The 23,439-nt window shown below is 35.9% G+C and overlaps 1 protein-coding gene across 5 annotated transcripts in view; it reads right to left on the reverse strand.

The window, feature by feature from the left end:
- The window catches only part of celsr1a (cadherin EGF LAG seven-pass G-type receptor 1a), a 121,130-nt gene that overhangs the window by 31,435 nt on the left and 66,256 nt on the right, over positions 1-23,439 (reverse strand). For all 5 annotated transcript variants that reach the window (XM_067392397.1, XM_067392398.1, XM_067392395.1 and 2 more), the window contains 8 exons: positions 11,911-12,068; positions 10,835-10,998; positions 10,624-10,749; positions 3,418-3,590; positions 3,095-3,280; positions 2,904-3,017; positions 1,098-1,272; positions 866-1,007 (listed from right to left, as the gene is read on the reverse strand). In XM_067392397.1, the coding sequence (XP_067248498.1) occupies positions 866-1,007; positions 1,098-1,272; positions 2,904-3,017; positions 3,095-3,280; positions 3,418-3,590; positions 10,624-10,749; positions 10,835-10,998; positions 11,911-12,068 (1,238 nt within the window). The remainder of the gene's footprint in view (positions 1-865; positions 1,008-1,097; positions 1,273-2,903; positions 3,018-3,094; positions 3,281-3,417; positions 3,591-10,623; positions 10,750-10,834; positions 10,999-11,910; positions 12,069-23,439) is intronic.

Consider the following 23,439-nt stretch of genomic DNA (forward strand, 5'->3'; position numbering starts at 1 on the left):
ACGGTTCTGCGTTTAAATAAACGCAATCTTGTCAACAAAAAAAAGTAGACAGAAACAGCGATTGTGAGGGGGGTGGCCAAAGGGGTGGCCAAGCTTAGGCCAAGGGTCACCCCTGGCCACCTCCCTGGCTCCACCCCTGGAAGTGACACAATTGCTTTATATGACTTAATTAAGGATTTTATTGAAATATAAATACTGATCAATGCACATACATTAAAACAAACGTATGTTGAGCGTTAAAAACACTTTATTTAGATGGTCCACTTTAGACATTCTACTAACTACAAGTAACTTTGCAACTACATGTCAAGTAACTCTCATTAGAGACTGTCTGCTTAATATCTGCTAACACTTTATTTTGATGCTCAAATGATGCTCTTAATGTGTTTGCGCTAACTTAGATGGGATAAATGCAGAGGAAAAATTCTGAGTCTGAGGCCTAACTTTGCAACTACATGTCGACTTATTAAACTACTAACAGTCTACTAATACTCTAATGAGAGTTAGTTGACATGTAGCTGCAAAGGTTCTTATAGTTAGAAGAATGTCTAAAGTGGACCATCAGCATAAAGTCTAACCATGGACAAAAATGATAAGAGAATATTAAAAATGCGTTGAACAAATGTTTTATGGGTTTGGATTGGCGTGAGGGTGAGTAAATCATGACAGAATTTACATTTTTGTGTGAACTAACCATTTAATTAGCTTAACCAGCAAGATTCTTTGGTTAACCTGCCTCATTAGAAAGTCTAGTCATGCTATTTTATTTAACAGCATAGATATGCTGGCCCACCAGCTATTCCAAAACCACCTGGAATAAACCAGCCTGATCTTATCTGGCATCATATCCGGTATGCAGACTTACTTGTTTTCACAGTACTGTCCATAGTAGTCCTGACTGCACTCGCATGTGTAGCCGTGAGAGGAGCTCGGCTTACGAACACACGTGGACAAATGCTCACACGGGTTCAGATGACATGCATCAACACAGTCTTTGCCAAAGAAACCTGTGAGTGACAAAAAGAGAGAAAGAATTTGATGAAGTCAAATCCGAGGCATCTGTACAATCGCAGGGAATGTGATGCACGTGTCAGTACCAGGGTCACAGGCGCAGGTGTGTGCGTTCCAGTCGTCTGTGCAGTCGCTGTTCTCGGGGCAGATGTTGGAGTCGCAGGGGTTGGCCATATCACAGCCTTCCTCCACGTGGATCTTTAGCGCCTGCTGCATGTTGATGTTAGCTGTGTTGGTGGCGGTCTCCCCCATCCTGACCCCCTGTGACATGTTTATGTAGAGTCAGTCACCTTACACTTAAACTTCAGACAGTTTTGTTCAGAATCACACATCAAATTCATAATCAAACAGGCTCTGGTGAGATTTATGTGTTTACACTACCATTCAAATGTACGGAAGAGGATTAGGGCCAAGCAATAATAAAAAAATAAAACCATCTTGAGATTAAAGTTGTTAAATTTTGAGAAAAAATTTGTTAAATTTCGAGAAAAAAGTCGAGATAAAATGTTGAGAATAAAGTCGTTAAATTACAAGAACAAATTCGTTAAATTATGAGAAAAATGTTGTTAAATTTCGAGAAAAAAGTCGAGATAAAATGTTGAGAATAAAGTAAATAAATTATGAGAATAAAGTCATTAAATTACGAGAAAAAAGTCATTAAATTATGAGAACAAACTCGTAATTTAACGAATTATGAGAAAAATGTCAAGAAAATTTCGAGAAAAAAGTCGAGATAAAACGTTGAGAATAAAGTCCTTAAATTACGAGAACAAATTCATTAAATTATGAGAAAAATGTCGTTAAATTTCATGAAAAAAGTCTAGATAAAATGTTGAGAAAAAAGTCATTAAATTACGAGAACAAATTCGTGAAATTATGAGAAAAATGTTGTTAAATTTCGAGAAAAAAGTCGAGATAAAATGTTGGGAATAAAGTAATTAAATTATGAGAATAAAGTCATTAAATTACGAGAAAAAAGTCATTAAATTACAAGAAAAAAGTCATTAAATTATGAGAACAAATTTGTATTTTAACGAGTTATGAGAAAAATGTTGAGAAAATTTCGAGAAAAAAGTCGAGATAAAATGTTGAGAATAAAGTCATTAAATTACGAGAACAAATTTGTTAAATTATGAGAAAAATGTTGTTAAATTTTGAGAAAATAGTCGAGATAAAATGTTGAGAATAAACTCATTAAATTACGAGAAAAAAGTTATTAAATTATGAGAACAAATTCGTTAAATTATGAGAAAAATATCATTCAATTTCGAGAAAAAAGTCGAGATAAAATGTTGAGAAAAAAGTCGTTAAATTACGAGAACAAATTCATTAAATTACGAATTTGCTCTCATAATTTAATGACTTTTTTCTCGTAATTTAATGACTTTATTCTCATCATTTTATTTCAACTTTTTTCTCGAAATGTAACAAGTTGTTTCTCGAAATTTAACAATTTTAATCTCGAGATGGTTTTATTTTTTTATTATCGCTTGGCCCTAATCCTCTTCCGTACAAACGTGTGGGGTAAGTAAGAATTTTTTTTTTTTTTAACATTACTTTTATTCAGCAAGGATCAAAAATACTGTTATGCTGTTTGTTTAAACTTATTCATCAAAGAATCATGAATAAAAATGTAACAAGCCTTCTACAAAAGTATTGAGCAGCACAACTGCTTTCAACATTGATAATAATAAGAAATGTTTCTTGAGCCCAAATCAGCATATTAAAATGATTTCTAAAGGATCATGTGACACTGAAGACTGGAGTAATGATGCTGAAAATTCAAGAATAAATTACATATTAAAACATGTCTGACAACACAATACACATTTTATGTATCTGACAAATACACATATTGAATGCTAAAAAAAGAGGCTTTCTCTTGGCTTCACCTGCATGCATCCCTGAAAGCCCTGCTGGACGCTGTTACTCAGTCCCTGAAGTCCGCCAATGAACAGACTCCTCAGCTTGAGTCCAGGTAGTTCATTTCCAATCTCTGTTGACTTCTGTAAAACACGCAGGACGTCAGTAAACAGGTTTCACATTTTAAGAACTTGTTAAGACGGTATACCACAGAACTGACCGTGAACATGTCGTAGTCCAGGAACACCTGTGTCAAGTACTTGGTGTCCTTCCCATCTTTGCTGCTCCTCAGCTCCACGAGGAGGTGATGCCATTCCCCATCATTCACTCGGACCTCTGGGAAATCCAATGTGGCCACTTTCTGCTCTCCCAGAAGCACTTCAAACCGCACGTACTTGTCCCTTATCTTAGAGGAAATGGGTCAACATTAATTATTTAAAATTCAAATTATTCAAAATTAATTATGGTACAGTTGGCTGATCAAGACATGGCATTAAATTGCGTCAAATAAGCATAGCCTGTGTAACATATTTGTACACTTACCAGAAGGTTGATTTGAGACATGTCACCAGCGTTGACCTGCATTAGGGTTGTGGTTCCACTGGTCTGTCTGGTGCGGAACATTAGGCCAATGTACCAGGGCACAGCGATGGTGATATCAGGGTCATTCCACGACACCATGGCACGACCATCAAAGTGCTGCGGTGAAGGCATGACTGCAAGAAAGAAAGAAATGGATTATGACTGACTGCATTAAAATATGTGTGTGTGTGTGTGTGTGTGTGTGTGTGTGTGTGTGTGTGTGTGTGTGTGTGTGTGTGTGTGTATATATATATATATATAAACACATATAGAAATTAATTAGACATCAATTTGGCTGAGAAATGACCCCCAAAGGATTATTTAAAGTCATTATTGTAGTAAATGAAAAAAGCATCAAATAGACATTTTAAAAAGTAGCTTCAGAAGAATTTTTTTTTTATTTAATTCAACATAGAATTTATTACAGATAATCTTTTAGGCTTCAACAGGCATGAGTGTGAGTAAATGATGACAGAATTTTCATTTTTGGGTGATATATACCTTTAATGTTTTTTTTTTTTTTTTTAATGAGTAAACGAGTAAGTCATTGAGGAATTAAGCAAATGGCTCTCTTTATGAATGGACCAATGAACCATTGGTTCACCCAATTGATTCGCACAAAACGCAGATTCATTAGAAACGAAAAACTGCTGTGTGTTGCCTAGAGATGCAAAGCAGTTCAGCTCTGGCTTTATAGGTAATATTTTCATTGGCAAATTTGTGTCTAAAATATAACACAATATTAACTTCTTATTAATTGAACTGTTGTATAAAATTAATATCACATTTGAACTCGTGCTATTCGGGACAAAAACAGCACTTTTGTGATATTGTGCTTTTTACTCATGTGATATTGCTTAACCATATCATTTGATATAAATATGAGAAAAAAACCTCATACAGGGGCATTTTTACTCCGATATCTTCACTGTAAAAAAAAAATCCTGTTGTTTCTACGGAAAAATACCAGCAGCTGTAGTTACCAGAACAATACTGTAAAAATGACATCAAACTGTAAACATACTTACGGAATTACATGTGAATTTTACATTTTAAATCTGTTAAATTTACGGTAAAATAACATATTTCATTAACTGATATAATGTTAATTTACCAACCTAATGAAGTACTAACATCTGTTTTGTACCTTTATAATACACTGACAGTCACCAAACACAGTGGTGATAAGAGTCACATGATGAATCAAAGATCATCACAAGCAGCTTTTCCACAAGCTGAGAAGGACAACACTAACATATAGAAGGAGCACACAGTGTCACTCACACACACACTAAACACCATCATGGGTAACATGCATGAAATTTTAAAAATGCAATAAACATTAATTTAACAACATTAGATGTAACATAAAACCCTAATGTACATAACTGATTAGAAAAAAATGAGAAAAACTAAGAAGAAACAGAGTTATTTCAACAAAAATATATCAAATGTGAAGTATCACGCAGGGAATTGTGGGAATGTCAATATATACGGTTTTTCACTGTAAATTTTACAATGAATTGTTATTTTTCACTTCCAAAAACTGTGAATTTAACGGTATTTTACCGTAAAATTACATTAAATGTACGATTAGATCTATTACAGTTATTCACCGTATATAGTACGGAAACTTTCTGTAAACCAATTAACAGTTTTTCACCGCAGCATTTTTACAGTCTTTTACAGTATTTTTTACAGTGTTGAATTTTAGCATCATTATAACTGCATTCTATAGGCTTCACAGGCAGTTATTACCCTGCTTCATGTTGAATTTGGGTCTCAACATTTCTGATCACATTCTACCTATTCCTTGTCCTGACTATGATGTTCTAAAAAGGAATATGAAAAATCTGTCACAAATTTGTTTCATTTTGGCATTTTCAGCATTAACTTGCAGTGTTTTGGCTCTAAACCACATATTGGAAGTTTCCTCTACAGTACATTGACAATGATGTCATAACATCTATAAAAAAAATCCTGCAGTTAAAGCCTTGAACAAACCAAGACTTATCAGTGCTGTACTCCCTTCTACTGTTTGATTTGTGTGCGGGCAAATCGCATAGCAGAAGTGTGATCGTATGGAAACGCTACAGTAGAGTCACAGAGTCAAGTGAGGACTTGAGAACTCTATGAGCCCTGATCACTGGAAAAGAAAGTGTGTGAAGAAGAACCTCAGCAGAGGCAGCGCAGTGAGAGTTATCAAAGAATTTGCTCAGTTATAGAAGACGTTTCCCTGAGAGAGAAGCAAATCATTCCAAACAAGACTTCCTCAGAGTCTCAGAGATGCAAAGACTTAGTAATATTACATTTATGTTCATATCCAAAGTATTATTTTTTATCACTTCATGCATTCACTGGGGATCAAACACATGACCTTGGTGTTGCTATTACTATGCTTTGCACCACAGAAGATTATGCAGGTTTGGATTTATATAATATATACAAGTAAAAGTGATGTGATGTGTAGCCAAGTATGGTGTCCCATACTTAGAATTTGTGCTCTGCATTGCACCCATCCAAGCGCACACATACACCATGAACACACACCCGGAGCAGTGGGCTGCCATTTTTGATGTGGCACCCGGGGAGTGATTGGGGGTTAGGTGCCTTACTCAAGGGCACCTCAGTTTTGGGTAATAAGAGTGGAAGAGAGCACTGTTCATTCACTCCCCCCACCTACATTTCCTGCCAGCACTGAGACTCGAACCCACAACCTTTGGGTTATAATTTCATCTCTATAACTATTTGGCCACAACTGCCCGCTATAGGCACTACTGGGATTTGAGCCAAGGATTTCCTGTTTATGAGACAGGTGGTTTGACCAACTAAGCCATAGCGGCAGTTGTGTGTTTTGTACACACTTTGGGCTGGATCCATAAATCTCAGAAAGAGATGTTAACATTTCTGAAATTTGAAGATGCATAATAAACTTGAGTATCACAAATTTTGCCAGATGACACTGATGCCAAGGAACTGCCAGCCATCGCAGGCAGAATTACGTGTTTTACTAGAGATGGACACTCTATCTGTGCTATGGCACAAGTGGAGAGGTGATAATATCTAAATTACACTTTGCTCACTCTGGAAATGAGCCATTCTCTCTAAAACAGAGCTATCCTATAACGAAAACAAAACGCAATATCAAGGCTACTTCAGGCATCCATCTAATCAGCATCAAAAATAACACCCTTTCCTGGCAGACGCGCTTCACTGCCAGAATATTAAATTGGAGAATGCTGTTTCAGTCAACACGGTTGTTGTTAGATGATGACATGACTTGAACATCCAGGCTTTATCATGGAGCGCTGCCCCAACAGGCCTGTTACGGGACCTGAAAGAGACCAGTGTGATTCACACCATCCCCTCTTGTTCGGGTGCCTCGAGCCATACAGAACGTCCAACCGCAAAAAAAACAAAAAAAACAAAAAAAAACAGCCACTGGGGATGTCAGGTACACTATCATTTGGGTTGTTCAAACACATGCAAACACACCCACTTTCATACACATCAGTCAATTAATCACGGTAGTGTTGTAAAAGTAGTGTGTAAAGTCCTGTTGAGTATGTATCACTATTGACTGCCAAATGTAATGGCAAATGTGGAGAATTTATTGGCCTGTAAACTGTGACAAACATGTTTTCAGCCCACAAGAGTGCTGACTTCTCAAATCCACCAAAGAATGCGGTAAGGTTCTGTGGTTCCTGTAATTGTGAGCGAACCTGGGAACAGATTTTAATCCAAACTGACAGTTATTCCAAAACTGACAATTAAACTCTGTTGTAAAAGCTAATGAGCTGACTATTTAACTTATTATTTTGTGTTTTCTCTTTTTTTGGCCAATCACACTCAAAATAACTGTAGGGAGGCGAACAGAGAGTTTGGCACTGGATTACTTACGATATTATTGTACTGTATGTGTATATCATTCAATACAAAAATATTTTAAAATTGGACTATTTCAGCCAGCATTTGTGTATGCTTATTAGAGTATTGAATTGATACCCAAGAGTTATGGTTGCTCAAATCAAGTTGAGAAAAATACTGATTATAAATGTACTTATGTTTCATTAATTAGTGTGCGGTATCAATAAAAAATAATTACATCTAATAAAAATGGACTATTTTTCCCAATATATGTGTGTTTTGTCTTTTCAAATCTTATTAAGGGCTTTTCACACTTGAAATAGTTAACCCTGGGTCATTCTAAACCCGGGGTAAACGGAATCTTGGGTTATCTTGCTTCATGTTTTACACTGCTCATAATTTACCCGGGGTTAACAATTAATCCCGGGTATTTATGAGCTCATGTTTCACATTGTACATTCCTAAACCCTGGGTTAACATTCTTATTTGCATTTGTGGTGTCAGTGTCATTGATTGGACTCACTCAAATTGTCTCTCAGCATTTGACATTTTTCCTCTGAAATGCTGAATTTACTGTTTATATACAATGCAAGGTGTTTCCGTGACTGTCCAAAGCACGTTGATATGAGGCACGAGATTGGTTGTCTGTTGCTAAGGTCTAGCTGTAGCATTCAATGAGGGGTTAACACTGCAAAAGCGGTGCTAACCCTGCTCCAGAGCAGGGTTTCATAACCCAGGTTATAAAGCGGTGTTAACCCCGCTTCTGAATTACAAATTTACCCAGGGTTAAAAGCGGTGTTTAGAACGACGTTAACCCCGGGTTAAGCGCAGTGTGAAAAGCCCTTTAGAGCATAGACATTATAATAAACACTAGACGCCCTATTGGCCGCTGGACCGTACGTCAACGGCGCCGCCATATTGTGCAGGGCAACATTCCCATAACGCTCATAACTGGAATTGAGAAAAATACCTGCTTCATGTGCTGCTTGCGGCTGTACAAATCGCTGTACAATTGCAAACCGGTCTCGAGGAATGACCTTTCACAGGTAAGACTGAACATTTGTTTCTATAATTATATAATTGATAGTAGTTGGCCAACAGAGTCAGTCAGACTATAGATAGCTATTAGCTGTGAAAGTTGAGACATGAGTTTACATGATTTCTAATATAGTTTTAGCTTATATGTTATTTTATAAACTAAATTTCCTAAAGTTTAAATAATCTCCTATTTTATTAAAACCGACTTTTATGACAAGTACTGGTTTTGGCTAGGTGACTGATATTTTGTTAATCTTACTGTAACGTTAGTTAGTAGTTAGTTAGTTGGCTATAGCTTCTCACACATTTAAGATTTCACAAAGACACAAGTTCAGGAGACAGTGGGAAGTAACTAGAAGGGAAGTTTCCTGACTTATCTACATTATTTAAAATTTTGCCATTAAATGGTAATTTGTTTATATTTTTTTTTTTGCAACCAGGGCTACACAAGCCTCAAGTAAAGCTGAGGAGAGCCTGTCCAGTGCACTGTTCTCACCATTTCCAAGAGACTGATGGACACTATATAGCCTTTTGTTGTTGTTGTTATTATACCAACACTATATTATTATTGTACTAGTCACTATTTAATTTACTATTTTTATTATTCTGCAATTGATATTACATTGTATTTGCAATTATTATACCAATACTATTATTATTATAATACCACTTGAGATTATCAATCTATTATAGTTATGCTGTTATATTATTGTCTATATTCTGTAAATCATACTACATATTCTATTGCTATTATTATAGTATTATTATACTATATGCTATTATCAATATATTATTATGATACTATAGTATTGTACTATTATTGTAATATTATATAAATGTTCTATTCATTCCTATTTTATTTGCTGTATACTGTTTGTTTATTGATAATATTATATACTATAATACTATATAATAGTATAATATCTTATTGACTATATTATTATATTATGTACTAAATAAACTACTTCTTATAGTGTATAACAAACTACTTACTATTCTCACTTTCATATATTTACTATTTGTATTGCACTGTAGTTTAAGCCTACCATATCATGTATTACCATAAAGCATCCATCAGTTATCATTGTTGTATGTTTTTGGAGTATCTATCTGTAAATATCGGTATCTTTTTAGTACTATAAAAATACAGAAAACAGCCTTTGTGATTTGTATTCTAAGCTCAAGAAAAGCTAAAATTGCATTAAAGACAGAAAATACCTTTCCCACAATAAGAAAACTTTATTTCATTTAATGTGAAAATTAAATTATATCTCAGTATGGACGTTTTCATAATTCTAATGCAAGAATAAAGCAGCCAAATACATGCCAAGCCTGAGCTTTGACTATTTCTTCTTCTGTCTAACTATAGGGATTTTAAGTAACTAGAACTTTTTGTACACCACGTACATTATAAACCACTGAAATCGGTTGATAAATGTAAACGTTATTTTGTTTTTATCCAGAAAAACCGCGGCTCGTCCGTTTACTTGTGTTTGTTAACAGCGCAGTCTTGCCCCGCACAATATGGTGGACTCGTTGACGTATCGCAGCAACAGTCCAAAGCGGCCAATAGGGCGTCTAGTGTTTATTATAATGTCTATGCTTTAGAGTACCAAGACATTAGCTTAGCAACAAGCTAACATCAAGCTTTGTATATGAGTGCTATTTGTGAAAGGTGTGGAATGGCTGCCTACGTGGAGTGTTTCAAATATGAGGCTGCTTTCTGTTTTGGCTGGCTTAGAAGGTAGCAGTCTGTAGGCAGTAAGGTGGCCCACTTGGTTTTGGAACAATGCTAAAGCTACAACATAATTAAAAAGTCTGATCTTAGGGTTTATCTTTCGTATAACTCTGAACCTAAAATTACATCTGGTTTTGTCATTTGGTTTGACCCACAAGGCCATAACAACAGGTTGTAGAACCAAAGCTTTGATTTTGTTGGCACTGAGTCACTTACACTGTTATGCAGAATAGAAGCATTGTGGCATTGTCAGCGCAACTTGCATATTGCTCAGAGTATGTGGAGTGTATCCGTAAGGTTGAAATGGGGCAGAAAAGGAGAGTGGACCAGATTCTGACTAATGCTTATCGGCGGAGACATTTCCCTTTCAGGAAACACAGCTGCATTACCGCCACTGCCTGCTTCCTTAAAGTTCATGAGCAATCAACACCTAGTTCAGAATAACAAACGAACACACGGGTGCTCGACGCATGCATGCATACGCATTCATCTGCACTGGCACGCTACCAAATAGGCCCACCTACCCTGATCGCAGTTCTTGCCGCCCCGGCCTTCAGGACAGTCACAAAAGTATGTGTTCCACCTATTTTCACACTGACCGCCGTGCTGACACAAACCCTCGTAGCAGAAGTTCTTCTTCGCTGGACAGCCTGACGGAACAATAAATATATCGCTATTACTATTAATGAGTTACAACAATAATCGTTTCGAAATATGCTATGATTCATGTCAGACCTTCAGTGGTGCCATTGTTGGCGATGTAACTGGCCATGTCTATGGATTTACTGTCAATCGTTAGGTTCCTCATGCAGCCCACAAAGTCCCGGTTCCGTATGGGGAAATCTTCTGGAAGGTTGGGAACCCCACCAAGGAGAAGAGGCCCAGTGAGATCCAAAGACCTGAAGAGAGAATACAAATCTTTGAAATGTCCCACCAAACTCTAGTAAGCTGCCCTGCTTTATACTGTCAACATAATCAGCTGCCTACTTTATGTGCCATAAATTTTGACATAAGCATTACACGCAGAATTTTTCTAACCACACAATTTTGCACTAATAAGTTGGTCCAAAAAGTGGCAACACTAGCCTAGATGGTTGTTTCACTAGTCTACTATTACTAGAGAAAGCAATAATAATAGACCGCCACTTGTGCAAGGGGGTTATGAGACACCCATAACTAGTTTAAAGACATTTTTATTGCTCATAACTAGTGAAGAGTAATAGTGCAGAGATTTGATGAAGATGAACCTTTCTAGTGCAAAAGTGTCAGTTGTCTGTGTTTGTACACGCTATCAAATGGATATGTCTGTGCACATACGGTAAAGCCCAAAGTATACTTCAGCTTTCCCGCTTACGCTAGGGTATGCTTACAGTGTGCATGATGTAAATTTCATGATTAGCATAGCACAGGCAAAGCCTTATAAGAGAGAAGACAGACAGGTGAAAGGGGCGTGACCTTCCCTAGCCAACTCGTCAATCGCTGTGGAATGTTGCCATGCAATATAAAACAGGTCAGTGCTTATAAGACTGGAACGACGGGTTAAACTTTCACATGTATCTGTTGTTGTTCTTTCTTTGATGTGTTTTATTGCACAGCTTTGTTCCAGCATGCAACAAAATCTGACGCTGCAATTGCCACCTAAAGCATGAGAAAATCTTTCACGAAAGAAAGACATGTGGACATGTGTCCTGGAGGATTGTGAAAGGGCGTGAGAGAGAAAACAAAAGTATAATTATCAACAATTACCAAAGACTCATTTATGAGAGAATGATGAGTTCTTGTTTGGTTTACAGAGGGATGGATAAACTCACTTCTTCTGCCCGGTCTGAGTGCCCTGGGCAGCACAGGAGTAGTTGCCAATCTGACTGCCAAACCGCACAGCCATGGCGATGTCACAGTCGTCCACAGCGACTACTGCCACCTTCTCACCCGACGGCCCTTGAGGCAACCCCAAATGACTTATCTTAGGCTGAAATGAGAAGAAAAAAAAAAAAAAAGTTACAGATTAGCATAAATATGAGGAGCACAGATTCATATAAGCACATTTTGAAAGTTTTCAAACACAATGAGAGTTTGTTTGTACTAGCAAAACATTTTGTTATATCCTTTTTACTAGTCTTGTGAAAAAAAGTGTGCTTAATTTCATTGAATGTGCACTTGTAAATTATATATTTGTGTTTTGAAAACTATAAATGCAGATAATATAATAATAATGAAATGAAAGGCCACTTAAGAGTACTTTCACAACACACTTAAGTACACTTTTAAAAAGTGCACTTTGTAATTAAGTTTTCCTTTCAGGTACATTTAAAATAATTATGTTTTAATAATTTGTTGTCATGTGATGTTGATGTGTTGACTAACACACTAAATAACATATTAAGGACTTGATTTTAATTTTAACTGTATATTTTAAATGTACTTAAATTGTAACTTCATCATAAAAATGTGTAATTACAAATAAGTTTAAATACATGGCATAGAAGTTTCAATAGAAATTTCATTAAAGTATATTTTAGTTTACCATAAATATTTGTCAATACGTTTGGCTGTACACTTAAGCCATCTTTCAAAGAAAATAAATGTAATTATGAAATGACACATAAAGATGTACTTAAGCCTTTTTTAGTGGATCAAAAAAGAACCCAAAATTGAGTACATATACATATACATATACATATAAAATGCTGGGTTAAAAACAACCCAAGTTGGGTTGAAAATGGACAAACCCAGCGATTGGGTTGTTTTAACCCAACTGTTGGGTTAAATGTTTGCCCAACCTGCTTGGTAGTTTTATTTAACCCAACTATTGTTTGAAAATGACTATATGGCTGACTTAAAATAAATCTAAAATGAAATTAAAATGTTAATTTATTAAACATATTAATAAATGGTAATTTTCAAGATATTTTGGGTTCATTTTAAGTAAGCAATACTGTAATTTTTAAACAATAGTTGAGTTAAGGCAAACATTTAACCCAACTGCTGGGTTAAAACAACCCAATCATTGGTTTTGTCTATTTTCAACCCAACTTGGGTTGTTTTTAACCCAGCATTTTTTAGAGTGTAATACATTTCAATTTACTGCAGTTAACATGCAATTAAATGTCCAAAACATTGCATTCAAGTCGCACTTAAGTATATTCAATTATTTTTTCCAAAATAAGTGCTGAAGTGTACTTCTTATTTTTCACAAGGGTACATAGCGGTTGAATAAAATCTTGGACCCATTCAAGATATATATTTTTATGTTTATGGCATGAAATACTTGTGCTAAATCTATTTCCGAAGTCTGTTTGATGAGTATGTTCCAATGTAAAGATGATTCCCAATGTTTACAGAATCCTGTGCACACATGCATGAATGCATGCGCTCGCGGATCAAAGCTGTTTACAAGAGATATATCTATACGGCATGTGATGGTTCTAAACACCTAGATCATATGTGGGACACCTGTCTGATTGTGTAAACAAAGCAAGAAAGTGACAGTCGTAAAGAAAAGGTTGTGTTGTGTGTAAGTGTTCACTCCCAGCATGGCACACTTTCCACTGCACACTAGCTTTATCTAAACTATCATTGCCACTCCTACAGAAATGACTCTTTCCTACTGCAAAAACACTCACGCTTTCCATTAATTGCCGGCCGTCTAAACATGGCACAGTTTGAGTCTATTTTTCTTTTGTGCCTTCCTGTATATATATATATATATATATATATATATATGTGTGTGTGTGTGTATATTGACTGCAAACTGCTTTTCAGATCTGCTTAGTTAGCAACACCCAGCTTCTTACGATCCAGTAAACTTTCCAAAGGATGAAATTCAGTCCTGTCCAACATTTTTTTCTCATTCTTATGCCAGAAGCCATTTCACTTGAATATGTGACACAATAGGGAAGAAAAGACTAAGGTTACTTCCGTTTCATACTTTAAAATACAATTATTGATTTGGTGGAAATTATACTTGATCATGACAAGGATGACATAAATGCCTTGTGATGCACTTACATACCATGTTGGACATGATTAGCAGATAAATGAAATAAACTGTTAACAATGAGAGTGTGAAAAGTATGTTTTAATGAAGTTTATATTCTAAAACCGCAAAGGCTAAAAGTGCCCAAAGTTGAAAAATCACCAAAATTATACATTTATGCATATACAAAGGTTCGTCTACATGTCTGTCTAGCCATGGGCATATTTCACCGGTTTCTCATGGAAATGAAGAGTGAATAGAATGGTAATTATTAAAGGGCGTGGCCTCAGACACAAACCCCAACAGGGGACCTGAGTAGACAAAAGCAGCTTCAAAGATCTTAAAATAGGAGAAATACACACTGTTTATTTTGCAGCATTCATTTGGCCTGTTTCCAGCAGGATGTGAGGGTGTGAGGTATTATTCAGATGGATATCTCTGGACATGCTGGGTGCTTTCAACACATATCTGGCTCATAATCTGGAACCACTTGAATACACTCACTTTGTATGCTTATATGGCATGTATTTTTTAATTATATTTTTACATCTAAATCTAATATAGCCTGTAAGGTTTACATTTAAATTTACAGCATAAGTAAGATTTAACATCTAGATTAAATGTATATTTAAATATTTAAAAATGTGATTAGTTTTAATTAAACATTTAGATTCAAGATTTAAATATATATTTAATCTGTAATTAATTAGTTGACATTTACAATGTCTTTACTTCATCATATCTCAGGGTTTGTTTACACAACAACGATATACTTTCCTTTTTGAAAAGTTTTGCATATAGACGTCAACGTTGTCAAAATGATTCCTGTTCAAACAAATCCATGAAAACAACTAAAATCGCTGTATTATTCATGCCAGGCCAGTAGATGGCGATGTCACTTTGTAAGGAAACACTACGCACCTATAGACTGAACACACAATACATATGCGCATGACGTCACTTTTGTAGTTTACACGGAGACAATAGCGGTATCGTTTTCAAATTTTCAAGCCCCCAAAACGTTGTTGTGTAAATGAACGGCCAAAATGCATGAAAAATGTCAGTTTTTAGTTGAAAACAGTGTCGTGTAAACGGCCCCTTAGTCATTTTCTGTTTAGTTTCGTTGTCATGGATTTCCCTGTCACTGCTTTGCCTGAGTTCTAGTTCGTAGTTTCTTTCCATAGTTTCTAATTGAGTTATGCACCTGTTTCTCATTCTGTTGATTATCCTTGTACGTATATAAGCCCTCTGTTCTCATTGTTCTTTGTTCAATTTCGTCAATGTTTATGTGTAAAGTGCTTTATTGTTCCTTTATTGTGTTCATTCAGCATCACACATCTCTCTGCTGGATTAAACTATACTCAAACCCGTGAGTTATGTATGTGGAAAATATTTCTAATCCTACACTCATGCCATAATGGGATTAAACTTTATTTAATTGTCGACTTTATTTATTGGGTCTCATTCATGAAAACAACTAATACGTTTCTATGTATATAATTCATGCAACTATTCTTATATATACTGTGGCATTGAACTGAACTAATAATTTAAATAAGGAATGGCTTTACAATTGTTCAAAAAATTGCCTGTTTCACAAATGAAATGCATTGAGTGAGAAGGCTCATATAAAAGTTGTACCATCTGACGCCTTGAACCGTACAGCACAACACGGTCAACAACAGACCAGTTCAGGTATGTTCTCCCTGTTGCCTTTGATTTAGGAGTCGAGCTTCATGCTGTTTGATTTCACCAACTCATTTATCTGGCTTCTTAATCAGTGGACTAGAATAACAACACTCCAGCTGCCAAACACTGCAGACAACCACTGATTTTTAGAAAGCTGCCATCCGAAAAATCACAAGAAGCAGTGATAAGACATGGTTCATGATTTGTTGAATGAGACTGAATGTATTGTTATATTAGCACAGTGACCTTGAACATGACTTCAAACTGACTCTATTTACTTTCGAAATACACATTCCTGGGTTTATTGTGAATGATTAATTGGTGCATTTTATTCCAAAACAAGTGTTTGTATCAAAATGTAATAACTTCAGCTCCCACTGAAACGACTTTCCTTTTCTGCTGACATCATCGAGGCTATTGGATAATGTTAACCAATCGCCAAATACCTTGTTTTAGCAAACTCTGACTTTCAATCTGGTTCTATTCTAGATGGTTACAGCCACTTTTCATAATACATTAAATTTCTGATGGATAAAATAATTCCCACCCTTTTTTCTTCTTAATCTCATAAATATAACATATTATGGAGGTAAAATATGCTGCAAATGTTGATTCACGCTGACTTTATTATACACAGCTTACCAAAGCAATGTTTTTTGTGGGAGTAAATAATATTGCTTTCATACCTTATTGAGTTCATACCGAGTTCTCAGACTTTTGATTATAGACATCTTGACATATCTGAGCACAGTTTAAGGGGATGTTTACATGACAACAATGTACTAAAAACAGAAAAGTATTTAGTTTGCGATTTTCACACTATCAAAATTATCACCGTTCACACGGATCCGTGAAAATGACTAAAAATGCTGTATTATTCATGCCAGGCCAGTAGTTGGCGATGTCACCTTGTAAAGAAACACTACGTGCCTATAGACTGAACATACAATATGTATGCGCATGGCAGCACCGTTTTCACAAATTCACATCTTTGGAGTCTATACAGAGACAATAACTGTATCATTTTCAAAATGTTTTTAAAGTTTTTAAAAGTTTGCAGGCCCCCAAAACACCGTTGTTGTGTACATGAGCGGCCAAAACACATAAGAAGTTTTCTGTTTTTATTTGAAAATAGTGTTGTGTAAATGTCCACTAATACTAATAAGTCTGAGAAGCAAGAGACCTCATTAAAGTCCCCATTCACTCTCCTTTTAACTCATTGGTATCTAGAATAAACAACTGAGATAGATCTTGCTTCTGTTTCTTTCCTAAGGGTTTGTTTGAGTGTTAAACCCTCATGCGTCCAGGTGCAATTTGAGTCAGATTAGCCTCGTTTGCTCTTTTGCATGGTGTAAAATGACCGACAGACCCAAACAAAGACTTCTGTGTTGAGACAAGACACCATTACCCAGAATCCCCCCCTAAGTTTTGCTATTTCCCACACCTGTGTATAACAATTATCAAAGACAGACTTTCTGAAATGTATGAAAAATGTATGAAAATAACAAAAAACAGATACTTGAAAACTTTTCAGCAAATCTGTGGAATTCAAACAGCTGACGAACAATGTTTGATGCCTAAAACCTATTAGCCTAAATATCGCTAATCCCGCTTTGAACTTGTTAATCGACTTTTCCTCTGTTCTTTCTCTGTGAAAACAGCAGAGGTCTATAAATCGCTCTGGTGAGGCAGAAACCGCACCAGCAGAGGGTTTGTTGGGGGCAGTTCCAGATCTCTAGTGGTTTTGGCTTCGTGCCACACGGCACTGGCAGAACAGAAAACAAGCGGGCTCCGAACATGCACCTCAGGCGCAGATGAGATTGCTGTTTGGGCAGGTACTGCAATACTGTTTTTATGAAGACTGGAGGTCCTGTGCAATACAGATTTCTGTCAAACTGTTTAACAAAAATATTAGCTACCAGTGTTTCACTAAGTCTCAGTATCTCAGTCATACTTGATCTCAGCGTCTGGCTGCATACCATGCGTCCCCTGGCTTCTGACACAGGCAGGTGTCTACTTGTGTGAGGCTTCCACCTCAGGCTGCGTCCTCAACATCCATCTGCACATTAAAGCACTGCTTGTGTATGTTCTGCTCAAATGAATCTGGATCATTTTTTTTAAAGTGTGATTTTTTCATTGGTTTTCACCCAAACCTCTCCCCTATGTGATATGGTAGTGAGACGGACTAATGCAGGTGATTCAGCACAGCAGATGTGGGATCTTGTTTCATGGCAGAGGTGGTGGTACATTAGCCCGGATGTTGAAGAAATTAGGGTTTTTTTAACCGGTCTGAATTGGTGGCACAACAATTCTGATCCGTACAAGCTCTAGAGCTAGATGGCGGATACTCTATTTGAAGAGTTTGGTTCCAAAACACGATAAAGGCCATTTTAAAAAAAAATTGAGTTTCCGGCAAAATCAGTATTGTATCTGGTCGGTATTGACAAGTCATTTATTAATTTTGCGCAAAATGCGATATCCGTCGTGTTATTCTGTAATGTTTTCCCCCTTTCTTTCCAAAATGCGACAAACGCCAGTCTCCTTTTTCTGCAGAACGCGATATATCCGCTCAACCAATCAAAGCGCACAATTCCACCCACTGTAAACATTGAAGGCTTTTTAAAAAGCCATTTTTAATACCAATGTACTCTGCAAATGTGTTTATTTAACCGTGCGTTGGCGCCAGATACTCTTTAATTGGTAATAACAAATAATTTATAACATTAACAAGATGACCCATTTAATTCATTTTGGGAGCGACAGCTGAATGTATTTTTAGTAAAATGCCTGTATATAAGATAAATATTGGCAAAGTTTAGACTTTCAAATATGTGAATCAACTTACTTTGTTGTGTATTTTCAATTTGAAAAATAACTTTTATATTGATGGATTAATTGCATTTTGAAAAAAAAAAATGTCATGGATTTATTGCATTTTGGGAAAAAAATAATATGTTTTTATAATAAACTTTTTTAAATCAAAATGTAGATTTGAATTTGTAATGTTTTTATAACCAAAAGATGGTTTTAAAATAGTGTTTTTCATCTTGCCGCTTTCTTTGTAAAGAAAATTCCTTTTTACTCAAATTAATCAAAATGCAAAAATGAGTTATTGCGTTTTGGAACCAAACTCTTCATTTGATTTATAAAAAATATATGTTTATGAAGTGATTCTGTTGTGTATGTGAATGTGACCGTGAGTTATATATATATATATATAATTCATCATTTACTTATCTGAATAGTTTTTACTCACTCTCATGTCATTACAAACCTGTCCAACTTTCTTTCACAAAACATAAATCAAGACATTTGAATTTGTATCTTCCATTACAATGAATGTTGACTGAAGATTTCATGCTTCAAAAATGACCCAAAACCAGCATAAAAACTGTTCTTTATGAAATTCTGTAATTCAAGTCTTATGAAGCCATTGTTTTGAGTTACATCTTTTTAATTAATATGTAGTCTGTGTGATTTGTTTGCGAACCAAATCAGTTCTGAAGTTCAATCTTCTGGTTTAATAAGTCATCAGAAGATTATCAGTGAAAAATAAATTCGATTTCGGTATGTTTCTCATACAAAGCTATTGAATAGCTGTAAAATATTTGGATTATATAGATTTCAGTTCTCATTGTATCTGCATGGAGAACAAACAACACAAGTTTAAGTAAATGATATCCAAATTTCAATTTTTGAGTGAACTATTCCTTTAAAAGAGGCCTCCAGCTTAGGTTTTCTCTCTGGAGTGCTGAAAACTCCCGTCACCTCTACACACTGATCTCCAGGGACGGAGGGTTTGCTGGAGCCATGGCAACACACTTGATCCCAACAGCTCCTGACAGAGGATGAGGTCAGAGAGAGAGGCATGCTCAAACCTTTATTTCACCCTAACAGACTAAGGGGGATTTGCTTTAAAAAGAGCCATATCATGAAAAACAGGATTTTCATGCTCTTTCGAAATGAGCGTGTTTGATGTCTAGGTAGACATACTCTAATATTCACAACAACACAAAGCTTCCTCTCCAGTCCACACAGATCATACTGAAACTATATTACAAGAACTACATTCAGAAAGTGTTTATGACATCACAGTCATAAGCTCATTAACATCTTTTCAGTATTCAGCCATTTTTGTTTTGCTCTGCTTATCATCCCTATTTCTTTTTTTATTTATGTTCTGCTTGTTTTACATCATTTACTTTTTGGTTCTGGTCCATGTTTATATATATATATATATATATATATATATATATATATATATATATATATATATATATATTGTCATGAATCCTGTCAAGTTCCGGACTACAGTTCCCATCATCCTCTTTGCCAGTCATCATCAGCCACATACACCTGCAGCACATTACATGGACTATAAAACACTCACACACACACCACCTTGTTGCTAGGTCTTGTTTTCCCAAGTGTTGCATTTCCAAGCGTTATTTCCTGTCTGCCTGTCCTGTGTTACCGTTCCTGCCTGTCTCCTGTTTGTTGACCCGTTGCTGCCTGTCCTGACCATTGCCTGCACCCTGACTACGATTCTGCCTGTTCCTTGTTGTCCCCGTTTACTCCCGTTTGACCCTGCCTGTATGACTACGCTCACTGTAAATAAAGCTTTGCATTTGGATCCCTACCTGAGTCCCGCCTCCGTTACATATATATATATATATAATATATATATATAATTCATCATTTACTTATCTGAATAGTTTTTACTCACTCTCATGTCATTACAAACCTGTCCAACTTTCTTTCACAAAACATAAATCAAGACATTTGAATTTGTATCTTCCATTACAATGAATGTTGACTGAAGATTTCATGCTTCAAAAATGATCCAAAACCAGCATAAAAACTGTTCTTTATGAAATTCTGTAATTCAAGTCTTATGAAGCCATTGTTTTGAGTTACATCTTTTTAATTAATATACAGTCTCTGTGATTTGTTTGCGAACCAAATCAGTTCTGAAGTTCAATCTTCTGGTTTAATAAGTCATCAGAAGATTATCAGTGAAAAATAAATTCGATTTCGGTATGTTTCTCATACGAAGCTATTGAATAGCTGTAAAAGATTTGGATTATATAGATTTCAGTTCTCATTGTATCTGTATGGAGAACAAACAACACAAGTTTAAGTAAATGATATCCAAATTTAAATTTTTGAGTGAACTATTCCTTTAAAAGAGGCCTCCAGCTTAGGTTTTCTCTCTGGAGTGCTGAAAACTCCCGTCACCTCTACACAGTAGACCATCTACAGGACAAGCCGGATTCCACCAAAGCTCCATTTTGTGTGAGTGTGTGTGTAACAATCAGAGTGTACGGGCGTTGTGCACCTGCCTATAGGTGCATATTACTAACGCTCCATTAAATAACAAAAAATAAATAAATATTGCGCCATTGACTTTAGAACAGGTTTCAGTTGGTCAATGGCGCAGTCTATTTCAGTTGCCTCAAAATAGCAACACGCCAACAATGCACCTGAACACACCTCGTTTTCAGACCAGCACAGCCATGGGCAAACCGATGGCCACGAGTGCATTGCTATTTAAACAACGTGGCGCAGGACATGAAAATGAAACTGCATCAGGCTGAAACTAGCAAAAAAGACTTGCATCGCGCCTGGTGCCGCATTGCGCCGCATTGCGCCAGGTGTATAATAGGGCCCAATAAGTGGTCCACAGGTGAAAATTGCTTGGTTCTATGTGAGTTACAGGCAGTGTTGGGTAAATTACTCTAAAAAGTAATTACTTACTAGCTACTAATTACATCTTCAACAGTGTAATGGACATGTCAGAATGTCAGAATTTGCTACCTACTGTTTGAATGGGAGGTAGCAGGGGGTAGCACAAATTGTCAGAACACCGGCATTTCTCCCCTTGGGTTTTAGGTTTCGGGAAGGGAAAAAATTCCACCACCCCAAACTTTTAGGATACCGGGTATCAGATTTACACAATCCCTACGCACAACTATTCGGCATGTTTCCCTCGCTCGAAAGCTTGACAGACCTCCCGCGCCTAGTTACGGTTGTTAAACCACGATTGGCCTGTGGCGGTTTTCGGGCGTGGCTTAGCGACGCTAACTAATTATTCTCTCTAAAATGTACTGGATTACTTTTTACTAATTACTTTCTAAATCCCATATCAACTTCAACCAGTTATAAAAGGACAGACACAAAACTGCACTTTTGATTCTTTCAAATAAACAATAAACAACTGCATAAATTATTCTTGAATTGACCAAAGTGTGTAAAGGGAGAAAGTTACATTAAAAACATAAATTTTAACATACAGTTTTGATGTTAAATCCACTATTGTTTTATATAGAATTGTTGTATAGTCTATTCAGTATTTAATGCAATTACATCAGAAGTAAATGTAATTAAATTACAGAAAAATTAAGAATAATCAAGAAAAATTTTAATTTAATTAAATCAAAGTAATTAAAATACTTAGTACAGCCAACACTGGTTATAGGTAATTGTTAGGAGGTTTTTCTAGGTTGCACAAAACAAAACAAATCAAAACAAAACAAAACAAAACAAAACAAAACAAAACAAAACAAAACAAAACAAAACAAAACAAAACAAAACAAAACAAAACAAAACAAAACAAAACAAAAAATGACATAAAATAAAATAATAAATATTGCCTAAAAAGAAACAACACTTCTCCACAACAAATGTTTCAGGATGAGGTTAATGAACTTTTGTTCAGATTCCTGACAATCAACAACATTAATTCAAAACATAATTAAGTGCATTATGTGAGCCTGGCACAACTCTATGAGAAACTTGCTCTAGAGATGTTTGGCACTGTTTGGGCACATTGTACATTTGATAGCTCATTTACAGAGATCAAAATCGCAGTCTTAAGGGTACATCAATGTTTCTGCTCTGAGCAGGATTCTTGAGTTTCACATTCTCAAATGATCTGTTCTGGACATGTACCGTTCAGCCCATCCAGTGTACTACAAGCACAAGTGTAAGAATTAATCACTGATATGCGAACGTGCCCCGAGTCTACCTTCAGTGTTTCGACTGCTAACACAAGTCAGTACAGGAGAACACGGCTGTAAACGGCTCTAAATGGCTCGTGTTTTCCCCAGAGGGGCAAACTGAGCTTGGGTTTGACAGTAACGGTTGTGCGGTTCAGGTAAAACTGCTCGGCTTTCAGATAAATCCGCTGCCACTGCCACTGGCCTGTCAGTTAAACGGGAAGACAACTGTGTTATGAGGGATTAGACTGAAATGTCAATCAATGGATTGGGTTACACACAAAAACAACATGAAAAAACTGATGAAAGAGTCATCTTACACCTTCACATTACTCACAAAATATTTTCAGGTATGACAACTTTCTCAGAGCTTTGAATGTGAGTATACTGAGCTGTTGAGGTTTGAAAAGTTTGAAAAACTGGGATATATATTGAATATTTCCAAAGTATGTGATATTATTTTGTTGGAGATATAAAATTAACCAACATATGTTGAGAAAATTTTTATTTTTTTAACTATCCTAAATTCTGTCAGTAGACTCATTTCAAACCCATTCTTTGTGTCACAAAACATGTATGAGAGCTTTATGAATCTTAAGATGTTAAGAGTGTCTTTTGTTTAAATAATAAATACATTATATTATTTATTTAGTTTATAAAAATATAAACAATATGAA

Source organism: Chanodichthys erythropterus, chromosome 8 (assembly GCF_024489055.1).
Source record: "Chanodichthys erythropterus isolate Z2021 chromosome 8, ASM2448905v1, whole genome shotgun sequence".
Taxonomy (NCBI): domain Eukaryota; kingdom Metazoa; phylum Chordata; class Actinopteri; order Cypriniformes; family Xenocyprididae; genus Chanodichthys; species Chanodichthys erythropterus.